General features: G+C 31.9%; 1 protein-coding gene across 1 annotated transcript in view; it reads right to left on the bottom strand.

Moving 5' to 3' along the window:
* The window catches only part of LOC117110299, a 45,273-nt gene extending 32,283 nt beyond the window's left edge, over positions 1-12,990 (bottom strand). Inside the window, exon 1 of the mRNA XM_033252952.1 lies at positions 12,931-12,990. Coding sequence (XP_033108843.1) covers positions 12,931-12,949 — 19 coding nt within the window. The 5' untranslated portion in view covers positions 12,950-12,990. The remainder of the gene's footprint in view (positions 1-12,930) is intronic.
* Between the last annotated feature and the right edge of the window lie 239 nt (positions 12,991-13,229).

Below are 13,229 nucleotides of genomic sequence, written 5' to 3'. Positions count from 1 at the left end.
CTCTAGGGGTAAATGTCCAACGATGCAGCACGGTGCTTCTCCTTTCACAACAGCAATCGTGTGCTTGTCAAAAACATTGTCGGCCTCATGAGCTAGCACCGCACCACCACCGCACAAAACATCTGCAATCAACTTGAAGAAACATTCTCACTACCGTATAGACTTCATTGACCAGACACCTTGAATCAAATCAGCGTCGAACACGCGACACATTAACAATACACGATTACCCGTCGTTTGCAGCTTACCCTGTTTTTACAAGGCTAACGAAATACCATGAGAGAAACACAAAATAGGCCTAGGCCCAGTGATCGTGAAGACAGTAAACATCAAACTTTTAGGGTAAGCTTTTTTGAGTAGTATTTATTTCATTTCATATCAAAGAAAGCAGCACACAGTACGGTATTACTCCTTTTTATGGACTGGATACCCATGTTAATTGATTGGGCACTCATTGCAAAATGAAAAAAATTCAGAGGGGGCGTTTATTAGAAGAGGGGCGTTTATTAGAGACAATACGGTATATGTAGTAAATCAAAGATGGAGCCAAGCTAAAGCAGCGATAACATATTATAAATAGCAATGAAAAAACTGCCTCATGTATTTAGTGCAAGACTTGCGCGTTTGAAACCGCTCTCAAGCAGTGGTGGCGCCGGGGGAGGGGGGGCAAGGGCATTGCCCACCTGTCGGACAAGTCTGGACCCCCCTGACACCCGAAGAATGCCTAGGTCGTTGGACCAAAAATTAAAAAAAATTAGTATGAAGGTGTCGCTTTCCTACGCCATTATTTTCGGTTACATGATGGCGTGACATGCACTGCGCTGATGTGTCCATTTATTGTATTATATTATTCTAAAAGCCACAGAAAGGAGATGTTCTCCAAGACATTTTGATAAATACATAAGCTGTACTAGGAAACATTCTGGGGTTTGGTTGACAAACGAAACTTTGGGTAAATAACTTCACACTAGATCTTCTTACCATACACTGCAATATCCCAAGGACAGAGACATGACATTTTATCATCTTTTATGCAAAAAAAATATTTGTAATGGATTTCTGGTTGTAAAAACTACCTAAAGTGGCGGAAACACATTTATGGCCACCTAGAGGGATAGGTTATCTCAGTAAAATTTTTTCACACCTACCAGTTGCTTTTACTTGACACTATCTCTGAAATGGGAACTATAAACTTATATAAAATTATACAATTAATAAATATTACATAACAAGTTAAATGTATTGATTTATCATCATGTATAATGCCTGACAACTCATTATAAAGATATTTTGCAAATAATAGAAATAAATTAATATCAGTATGCTATAAAAATGAAAAAAAACCAAAACAAAACAAAACAATCTATTTATGCAAACCAGAGCCTTGCAGGCGTCAACGTTCCTATGCATGATACATGACTTTATCAGAAAATTTGTGTGGTGGTTTAACTTGAACAATTCAGGGGAAGTGAGTTATAATGGCCCAAAAATAGTGATTTCAGACCTCATTGGTAATGTTATTTGATAGGCAAATTACAGTAATATTTTTAGCACACCAACAAGTATAAAATTTTGTAAAATAAAAAAAAAAATATACCGTATATATATATTTTTAAAATTTCGTAGACCTAGCTAAGTATTTTCATTTTACAGTAATTTGGAATGATATCGGGGGTGGGGGAGCTGGCAGTGGCCTACTAGACTACAATATATTCAAAAATGGCTTGGGTCCAATCGTCTATCCCCCAAAGTTTTCATTGTAATGATCAAGAACGTATTTTACATATAAGATTATAACATGTAATCATTGATTAAACTATAGTATTAACGATCTACCACTCTCGCATCGCAGTAACTACTAACTAGGCCAGGCCTAGGCCTCATGCTTTGGTGGAAAAACCCAAGCTAGAAAGTTGTTGCAGTCGGCTGCCTTTATATCTACACTTGTCTTCAGTTTTCATTTAATTTAAGGGTACACTGCTACACAGGTGGTTGTCGGGAATATAGTACCTTCATATTAGTCTACGTTATACAGCCACTGCCCTGAATCCGCCATGTTAAACAAATAAAAAATAACCTGTGAGGCATGAAATGACGTTTGCAGCAAGACTACCTATACAAGAACAGAAACAATCGTTGATAGGGGATTTGCGATAAATGGAGATCAAATGAAAAAACGCTGTATTTTAGCAAGTGTTTAACACCTTTTTTAAATTTTAGCCAAAATGGCTGAAGCAGTTTTTTTTTTCTCGCCAATATCATATGTAATGACCTGCTAGATTTCTTAATGGTTTTGTTTCAGGATTATCACTAGAAACACTGTTCTAGAATCTTCAATTTTCAAGAGCGACACATAAAATTTAATCTTTACTAAAGCATTAACCCCAAAAGAAACACCTGTTCAGTAGGAAAACAAGGTCTTATTAAGAGGCTTACAAAATGGAATTGTTTTACTAATGAAAAAAAAGGTGTTTTATAGGAATTGGTGGCAAGCAGCTTAACCAAGTTGCTAGCGTCAAGGTACTTCACTATCATCTTTATGTTGACTACTTGCCAAAGTTTTGGTGTGCTACTTTTCTGCCTTTTTGGTGTTCTATCTCTTAAGATTTATGTAAATTTCATATCATTGATGGTACCACTTTTAATAACATAAAATTAGATTAAAAAAATATATATTAAACTAAAATGATTGGCAGTAAAATGTTATGATGAGTTTTTGGAACACCTGAATAAAAGTTTACAGGAATTCAAGCTTACAGTATTTTGATAAACAAGTAGAAGTTTATGATTTATTGAAAAGGTCACAATGGTTAAAGTACATGAACCTATAGCTAAAAACACACTATTTCCAATTTGTTGGTCTAGAGAAGGTTGGTACTAATCATATAATACCACAGGGTCTAGGTTCAATCTGTGCTTATACTCAGACTTAAACAATGGTATGTCACTCATTTTCCTAACCATTTTATAGGCTTTTAATCTCAGTATGAACTTTACAAAAGTTTCTGCTTTTATGCATTTAATATGTGAATCCAATTTTTTCTTTTTCCACTCTATATTTTCTCAAGCAGCTTGAGCATTTCTTAAAATGGAGAGTTATACAAATGTTATTTATTGTATTTATGAATTAGACCAAATATATTTATCTTAAATTTTGAAATACCAAAATGTAGATCAACATACATACAATAATACATTGATTTGAATATACATTATGATTTTAATGCATTTAATTTTAAGAAAAAAAAAACCTCCAAGTAGAAAAGAAATGAATTGATAAATTATATTAAAAATGAAATTAAATATATTAATAGTAATAAACATCATACTCTTTATTATAATCACTCATTGCTCAAATATTAATCTTAAACCTAAAAAACTTGCAAAAAAAATATTAGCATGACTTATAGACACTAATTTATCTTTTTCTTGTTATTTTTTTTCTTCTCTTTGTCATTTATTCAGGATAAGATTAAAATCATAGTGAAAATAAGACTATCGGATGCTACGAGATAATAAAAATTACAACAATATGGTCTCAATCTCAATACGACCAATTACATTTCAACAATACATTTTTCTTTATATCTCATCATCAGTCTATCGCCTTCAGGCTTTCAATTTAAATTACAAATGAAAGTTTTAACCCAACGTGACCCCCTTTTTGATATTAAGGCCAGACAGTCACCGGTGTCAAGGCCATGACCTAGATTAGGGGGGTTGGCATTCGTTCCCTATTCCATTGGCTTATTAAAGAATCTATTGTTGTGAGAAATCTACGACAATTTAATGGCAAGTTACCAGACATAAAAAAATCAAATTTCTATTCTGAAGCATGGATGAAATGTAGCAAATGCATTCTTGTTTACTGTACTCTTAAAAAATTGTATTCCAATTCTAATTGCTTATTTTTAACACAAAAGAAATGAAATATATAACTTGTAATATTTTGGGCAGAAAACAAAATATAATATATTAAAAATATGTTTCATCTTTTTGCAAAATTCATATTATTCAATACAAAATAATGAATAAACATGCTTTTTTTGTCAAATATATAAGAAACATGTTTGTTTTTCATTAGCATGTGATTAAGATGTAAAATAATTAGTAAATAGTTTAAAAATAGTAAATAATAGTAAATAATGAATACACAATATAATATTAATATGAAACAACATTTTATATATAAAAATGGCACAATGCTATTATCATACATTTCAAATATACTGTACCTGTAAGAATAATACAAGCGTAATTTTATTCCAGAAAACGGTAAATTTTAGTCCAACCCAAAGATAAAATCAAGAGAGTAGATACATATTGTCGTCATCTGAAAAGTTAGATGTAATTATACATAAGATAAACTAGGTGCTCAATGGATAAATGAGCACTAAACCGGGATGACCGACCAACTGACCGATCGAACACTGAAAAAGTGTATGGAACAGAACCCAACAAGATATCAGCACCAATATTGTGTTCGCAACTCAGCTATAATAGACCATATGACTAGCCTCAAACCCTTACACAAAACTAAAAAACAGTCTAGCCAAAGATTCAGAGTGAAACAAGTTAATCAAGGAAGTAATTCACATCAGATTACACCCAAACAAACATGAACAGGTCAGGGCGCATAGGAGCTGACACATGTTTACTTATGACAGCATCCTAGAAAAAGACTGGTTACATACATCCCACTTGGAAAATGCCAAGCGGTCATCAAACAAGAATGGCATAGTTTTTTTTAAACACCTACGTAAGCCGAATTATCCCTATGCAACCTCTTATCATCCTTCAAACGAAATTATTAAACCCACTTATACATATTATATATATAATTAATTACTTATACATATTATATATATAATTAATTACTTAAACAGCTAAGTGATACACATATTATGTCAAAAATTCATTTTGGACTGTAAACAAGCTCGTAAAATTTTACCATTTCATTAACAACAAAAGCAATCTAAAATAAAAAACACATGCACACGCGAAAAAAACAAAAAAAAACGGAACAGACTAATCAATTATATAAGTCGAGTCCGTAATACTTCTGCAAGTGCACTAGCCTTATCGTCTTGCACTATGTAATAACAATCAATTTCATTGGTTTATTACTCTATTTTAATGACTCTTTCTTTGTTTAATCTCTTCATTCTCCACATTCATTAATGACTGTTCCCATTTTAATTATGTTATTCTGGGGAAGATAGGAGTTGTTAAGATTAGCAATATAAAGAACATTGTTAACAACAACAGAATACAAAGAGAGGCTGAGGATTATACCCTGTCAAACAGCCCAAGTCCCTTTCGAACATGATTTGTCAAACCAAGAAAAAATAGATAAAAAAAATTTTGCCTAATATGTTATACAATGATTCAAAACAGCTTAAAATGGTATACAATGTTTCAAAACAGCTTAAAATGGTAGAAAATTGCTAAGTTTTTTAGGCACAGGGTTTTAGCTCCTGGCCCGGGATTTATCAATCTCAGCTTAGCAAATGTCTTAAGCCAAAAAACTTGAGATGTCCCTAATAAATATCTTAAGCTGATTTATTATCCAATCTTAGCAAAATCTTGTCTTAAAAATAGTCTTAGAGGCGCCAACGTACAATCGACTTTATAATTTTAAGCAATCTTTAAGCTAAGCAATGTGGATAAATTTGTCTTAAGCAAAAAAATGGACTTAAGACAAATTTAAGCTGATTTCTTGTTTGATAAATCTGGCCCCTGGCCCTCACCAGTGTTTTGCTCCCTTACAACGCTAACCCTCATTGGTAACTATTGGACAGTTTAGCCTCCGTTGAGCAAGTCACGTTGCCAGCACTGACTGGCTACAACATAGTTAAAGGCAAATATGTTGGATCATCATTAAATCCCACTTTTTTAGTCAACCACTAAATTAATTCACATAAAATAAATTTTTCCTATGTAGGTATATCAGCCTACATAAAATTTGAAAATAAATGGATTTTGATTTAATTTGTTGCTGGCGTTTGAACTCCAAATACTTCACCAAAACACTTTATACAATGTCAGCTCTGATCAAAATTTTTTTTGCTAAGATTAAAATTTAAGGTTACATGTTTCCATCAATGAATGTAGACACATGTACTTTCCAAGGTCAGGTTATCATTGACCATTACAGTATGCAGTTAAGGGTTCGTGATAAAATGATGACAAATATAACGTCAGAGATTATCTTAGATTTCAAGGAATAAAAAAAAACTCATCATTTACACATTCAGTGCAGTGAAATCAGTCACGTATAATTTAATTATCCTAAAATTACTCTGGCTAGAATACACAATGTGAAGCCACTGGTTTTCATTTAGTCCAGATTAAATCACAGAATTATATAAAATTAAATATAGTAAATATAAATTAAAATACAATAGTAAATATAAATTGAAATTGACAGCAAAAGTGCAACTTAACAGCAGTGTACAAAATATTGAATGACATTAAAAAAAAAAGTATTTGTCATCTAGCAAGCAAAGGTTACTTATATCAGAATTTTCTAGAAATAAAGTAAACAGTAAAACCCCTTCTTTGGGACGCCCCTATTAAGGGTACACTGGTATTAATGGGAAACTTTTTCAGCCATCAAACTAAGGCAAGTATTATTTAACACTATGGCCAAGCCATATTCAAGGTAATCCTTATTAAGGGGAAAACTTTCTTTTTGGTCCCAAGGTGTTCCTTTAATATAGTTTCTACTAAAAGTAAACCCTAAACCCTTCAACATTATTATTCATGATGACAGCTAAGAATAAGAATCATTACAAATTACAGGACTGATGTTGCAACATTAGAAGACCTACTGTATTAATTCTCACACATTCAGCAATTGAAGTCTGTCTCAATGATACAAAAGATCAAGACACATTAAATAATACAACACATTACAATCTTGCTTGCAGTGGGGCGTGTTTTTCAAAATAGTTAATTTTTCATTTCAACTGGTCAAAATTGTACTGTATTGAGATATTGTGAAATAAATATTACTTATTACTATGTAATTGTGATTAAGAGGGTAAATTATGTAACATGTCCACAGATCATCTGGTGTGCATAGGTCCAATGGCTAAAATGAATCTTCCGACAGACAATATGCTATAACCTATGTTTAATAGGGAGAATAGGCTGATGGTGCAGAATCCTGAAACACAAAGATATTCTTGTTTCAGCAGACACATTTTTCATCACTTCTCTACTTCATTCAATTTCTCCTTTACACGAATGTAAATCTACCCTGGCCTCCCCTTCACCTAATAATTCAAACCTATTGTATTGGATGAATCACAGTAGCATTAATGAGTAATTATGAGTGATCGTTTCACTTTTCGTCTCATTACAACGTTTACGTATCTTGTAACCATGGCGAACAACATATCAAATAAATTATAGCCAATGCAATTACAAACACATTGGTCTACCGATACTTTTCAATTTTTTATTTGCTAATATATAACAATAATTAAAAAAAAAATATTTGTATAATCCTAAAAACAATCTAGCTTGAAACATTATGTCTTCGTTAATCTTTAAATACATTGTATGTTTGTATAGTCTTTTTTCTACCTTCGTTAACTCTCTCTCTGAGGTAACAACAGGTCTGTAAATGTGCAATGATACAAGACAGTCATAGATAATACTAACAAAACATCAATTTATTATTTTTCTAGGGATGTCATAAGATTCCTCTGACATCACAAAGATGACACCTGCTCTGATGTCGTAATGTCTGCTATTATTGTTATGGTAACATCAACTTCTTTTCACCAGAAACCTATCTGAGACACCACTGACGTCTGCAACAGACATTTCATTCCAGACATTAAGAGACTCACCCGATTATTTACCTCTTAATTACGTTCAGAAAATTTCTGAAATTTCCTCTTTTTGTCATTTTCGAAATTTGCCCCAAACGATTTACGAACATTCATTACTTGCGTGATGATACTCATTTCTCGATTGTGATTAAGAGACTGATTAAAGCGAACGATTATTGCCAAAATATTTTCTCCAGAAATGTAAATCATTTTTCTAATGAAAGGGGAAATCCACCCCATTAACCTTAATATCATTAAGAGTAATAAATACTTCATACTATTAAATTGTACTTTTTTTGCACTAATTATCAGAGTCATGAGCAGCAATTGTTGAAATAATTACAGAATTGATATTCAGCAAAACTAAGTCTAACATACAACAATACAGGACGGATTATTGCTGTGTTCTGTTGTTGCAAGTTCAAAATATATAGGTCTATTCATTTTGTGAGACCTGAAGTTGTTAGAAAATGTTAATCCAATAATTTGTTCAATTTAATGTAACAAGTAAAGCATATATATATATATATTTATTTATTATATAAATTTATATATTATATAACGTTTCATTTGGGTCTGTACCCTAGCTGCACTGATATTGGGATTCCTTCCAGTGGATGCTTAGTTTATTTTGTCATTCTGATCGGATTTTCTCTACTGTTCCGTTTTAATTTTAATTTTAAATTGTTTTGCATTATATAGCCGTTTGCTGTTTTATGGGTTTTTCCCATTTGCCTTTCAAACTTATATATTATTTAAGAATCTCTATTGAGATCCAGCGCCGCCATTGATGCACGGTAGAGATTGCATCTTTAGATCTCCGATCTTGTTCACAAATTCACGGACTCGCTTTTTATTCATTTATATATATATATATATATATATATATATAAGAACTTACATAACAATTCAATTAATTACCAGAGTAACAATAGTAAGAAACTTCATAAATACCTGTACAAAAAAAACCCCCCCAAACTATATTCCTTGAATTAACACCAAATCATATAGTCACAGATTGTTTTCAGCTGCCATTCTTTGAAACTCCCCCTCCCCAAACATATTGTTGGATCATCCTCATTTGCTATTTTTAAGACACAGCTTAAATGCAACTTTTTAACATCTAAACATGCAAAGTGCCTTTAAGTTTCAATCTGTTCCCTACTTTACAAATACCTAATTATTATTAATTATTATTATAGTAGGATCATTTTTACAGGCTTATTTTGCTTGTAGCACAGACTGTGTTTGGTTTTACAGCATGCCTTAATCAGGGCATTCATTGAATTCAACTCCACTCCCTGGTAGACCTTGAATACATTTATAGATGGCCCACATATACCTTGTCAAACATTATAATTATTACCATTTAATTAAAGTCAATATGAATATTATTATAATTACAGTATATTAATATTAATGGGTTTTTTTTTCTCTTATGTGAGTTTATCCCACTTTTATTTGTCAATTTTGCACATTAATCAATAGACCGAGCATGAATCGCTCATAAAAGTTGAAATTGACACAGGTAATTTTACATTATATAAAAATATAAATATGACATAAAGAGCGTACATTGTTTTTTTTCATATACAAATGTAAAAATTGTAACTTCTAAAACTAATTAATCAATATACGCCTCCCTAACAAACATGAATTTTTTTGCTAAGCATTAATTTGAATAAGCGCCAAGATACATTCTACATTGAATACACACCCGGAAATGTTAATAAATTTCATGGAAGTTCCTTGGAAAAATTTGACAAGCAAAAAATTATGCTCAAGTAAATAAAAATCAAATCATTTCACATTATTTTTCCAGCAAAATCCCCTTCCCCCACTTTATCGTAGACACCCCACCAGTCCCCATGACAACTCCTAGATACCTCCTCCCCACCAGTCCCCATGCCAATACTCCTAGATACCTACCCCACCAGTCTCCCAGGTCAACACTCCTAAATACCTTCTCCCTCTCCCCTCACCATTTGAATACTCCTAGATATGGCTCTGGATTCTTGATGTTCCATATCAATGTGAAACTATATAGTATTTGCTTTTTATAGAATTCCTAACACTAATAATGCAACAGGTAGGCCATGTATAACACATTCAATTCAATTCTTTTGGCAAATATATATCAGTTACGGGCCTACAAATAAAATAAAAAATAACATTAAAAACAAGTAAAATGGCTCAACATTGAGCTACCTGGTACCTTCTGTGGTAAAAACCACAAGTTAAAAAACTCCTAAGGAATTGTAATTACAGGCTAATCATATAGTGCATAAAAAGTTTGTGTAGAGTTTTTGTTACAGTATAAAATGTAATGCCACAACCGAAATGTAGAACAAGTTGATCCATAATGTCACAAGTCAGCCCGTGAGAAAGAAAAATCTGCCTTGAAAGAAATGAACACTGCCGGAAGGTGAGCAAAATGTCACACAAAGGGGACCCAAGTTCCTAGCCTGGTGTACAGGTGAAGGTGTTGAGATTAAGCCAGGTGAGATAGCAAGTGCAAGATTCACACAGCCTTCTTGTGCAATAGGACACCTGTAGAGACCTCTGAAGTGGCCCTCGGGGTGTAACGAGACACAAAGTGTCTCCTTTGGCTACAGGTTTTTTTTGACGAATCATGCTTAATAAGCACCAATTTCCTAGTTCTTTTTGTTTACATACACCAGGTTTTATCTGTTAGCAATTTGTAACAAGTATCAGCTAAACTTGTACTTATTAGATTCCACATTTTTTAACAAATATTAACTCTTAACAACTCTATAATTTTTAAAGAGGTTCTTTTATATCTTTCTTCAGTATTTTGCATTTTTTTCACCATACAGTATATTCATATTATTATATATTTTAGGAACTATTATGGTCTTTAAGAAAAATAATAGTACATAATCTCTTATATTTATTATCAATATGTATATTATCAAAATAAATATTAAATTAATTAAATAATTATTAAATTTAATAAATAAAAAACACCACTATATTTCTTGAATGGTTGCAATTTGGAGTACATCAGACAAAATTTTTGTAATTGCAATATATTTCTTAGAACTGTTTTATGGTTTTATTTTTGATTACATCACGACGAAACATTTTATGCAACAGGCAAATTAAACATAGTAAATAAACATGATTACTACATGTCATGTGATTACCACCATTACAATACCATTGGTAATATACAGTAACACACAAAACTATAATTATATAATCGTTAAGCTAATTACAGCTGAAAGTAGTATATTGTGATGACCTAATAATTCTCATGCATTTCTTCAAATAAAAACAAGGAGCAATGCATTGGAGTTAATGGCGCATTCACACAAAGAGAAATTAATAGGGTATAGAGAGACACCTATTCTAAAGGTCGTAACCTTTTGCTTGTTTCAGCTGAACAGTGCAATTCTACTACTTGAGCCTTAAAATGTTTCTGAGCCAGGTAGAGCCGAATGTATACGTACAAAGTAGTGTTTTCCGTCACAGGCACTTCCATCTACTGGACACCCCCCACTGGAACAGCTGAATACATGTCATGGACCCTCTGTTCTACAATAATGAGGCTATATACAGCAATTGATGCAGTAATCTCTGCTACAGCAGTTTACAGATGGAGATTAGTGCTGTAGATAACATGATTTGGCGCGTCTTAGCATTCTTTAATTGGGCTTACTATGGAAAATTTATCGTAACTGTCATAATTATCACATTTGCAGATTATTTCAAAAGCGATTTAATCGATCGGGTTTATACCTGGCACGAACAAATGCCTTTAATATCGTTTTACATCTGACTATTATTGCTGCTTTATTATTCTTCTTCTTTTGCTTTTGTAATGTTACATGGCAAACTAAAGAAATTTACATCAACTATAATAACTTAATTCTAATATTGCCAGTGTGAGATAAAAAACTATTATAAAGTAAATAGATTTAATCAATTAAGTAAATTTAAACATTAATTTAAATAATCAAATAAATAGAACTATAAATCAACTAGATTTAAACCAACCATTTTTTAATAAACAACATATAATTACAATAACAACACAATCCGCATTTAAAACATAAGAGACCTAATTAATTATATTTTCGCAAATTTACAGATGTTTTAATTTAAGGAACTTCTCAAAGCCACTGGAATGCTATTGCTTAAAAAAAATTAAATAATACTTATAACACACAAAATGGGAAAAATCCTGGATGACATATTAAGCCTTTTTTGCACCACCTCTGCAGCCAAAATAATAATTGTAATAAAGAGAATACACATTGACAAATTTAACACCATATACTATACATGACATAAATAATATAATTTAGAACATCAACAAAAATGAGTAAAACTGTAAAGTTCATTCATATAAAAAAGATGAAATTAATAAATAGCTACCACTATATGAGAAGCACAAGGTAAAATGTGTTGTGTTTCCTGTTGAGCATGCTAGAGCCATCAAACTCATTTGAAGTGCTTCAAGTGATCTTACTGATGAGATAATAATGAGTGGGGTAGGGGGTAAGTCATTTTATTCATTGCTTGCATGGCTCTACACTTACTGGTATGTATAATATTATGAGATACCACATATGATAAAAAAAATTTATTTCTACAACATTATGAGTAATATACTATAAATCATATATTTATATTTATATAATAATAACATACTGTACTATTCTATATATTGCAACTTTAACCTTAGAATAATTTTTCAACATTTCTTTACAAAATTAAATATGTTTAAAATATAAGAAGTTAATAAACTAAAACTAAATCTACAATGTAACAATTGGATCAAATGGGGCGGCAAAAATCAGTACTCTGCTTTAACTCAACGTCCCCTTACTTATATTCCTTCTTTCAACCTATTTCTTTATAAGAATTTTTCTATCTACAATTTTCTCAGTCCCTATCAACTCATCATAACACTGCCACACGTATTATAACACTTACCAATAGACGATCGTACATATCTCCCATCATCTATAATTTCCACTGGCTTCCAATTAATTCACGAATAAAGTATGAAATTCTGCTACTAACTTTTAAAGCACTACGACTCCAACAGCCCACTTACCTACTTGAACTCCTTCCATGTCTCCTTATCCTCCCTCCGTTTTTCTGACTTTAATTTGCTCATTGTTCCAAGAGGTAACACCAAATCCTACGGCCACAGATCCTTTTTATTTTCAGCTGTCACACTTTGGAACTCCCTCCCAAAACATATTACCGACTCAACTTTAGTTGCTATATTTAAGACCAAACTCAAAATCCACCTTTTTAACATCTGAGCATGCTCAGCGCCTTTGATTTTTACTTCGGTTTAGTGATATTGGCGCTTTATTAAATTAAAATTATTACTATTATTATTATTAT

Source organism: Anneissia japonica, unplaced genomic scaffold (assembly GCF_011630105.1).
Source record: "Anneissia japonica isolate Jap-2015-1 unplaced genomic scaffold, ASM1163010v1 scaffold673_len1821605_cov196, whole genome shotgun sequence".
NCBI classification, from domain to species: Eukaryota; Metazoa; Echinodermata; class Crinoidea; order Comatulida; family Comatulidae; genus Anneissia; species Anneissia japonica.
This window is presented reverse-complemented; position numbering and strand designations above follow the sequence as displayed.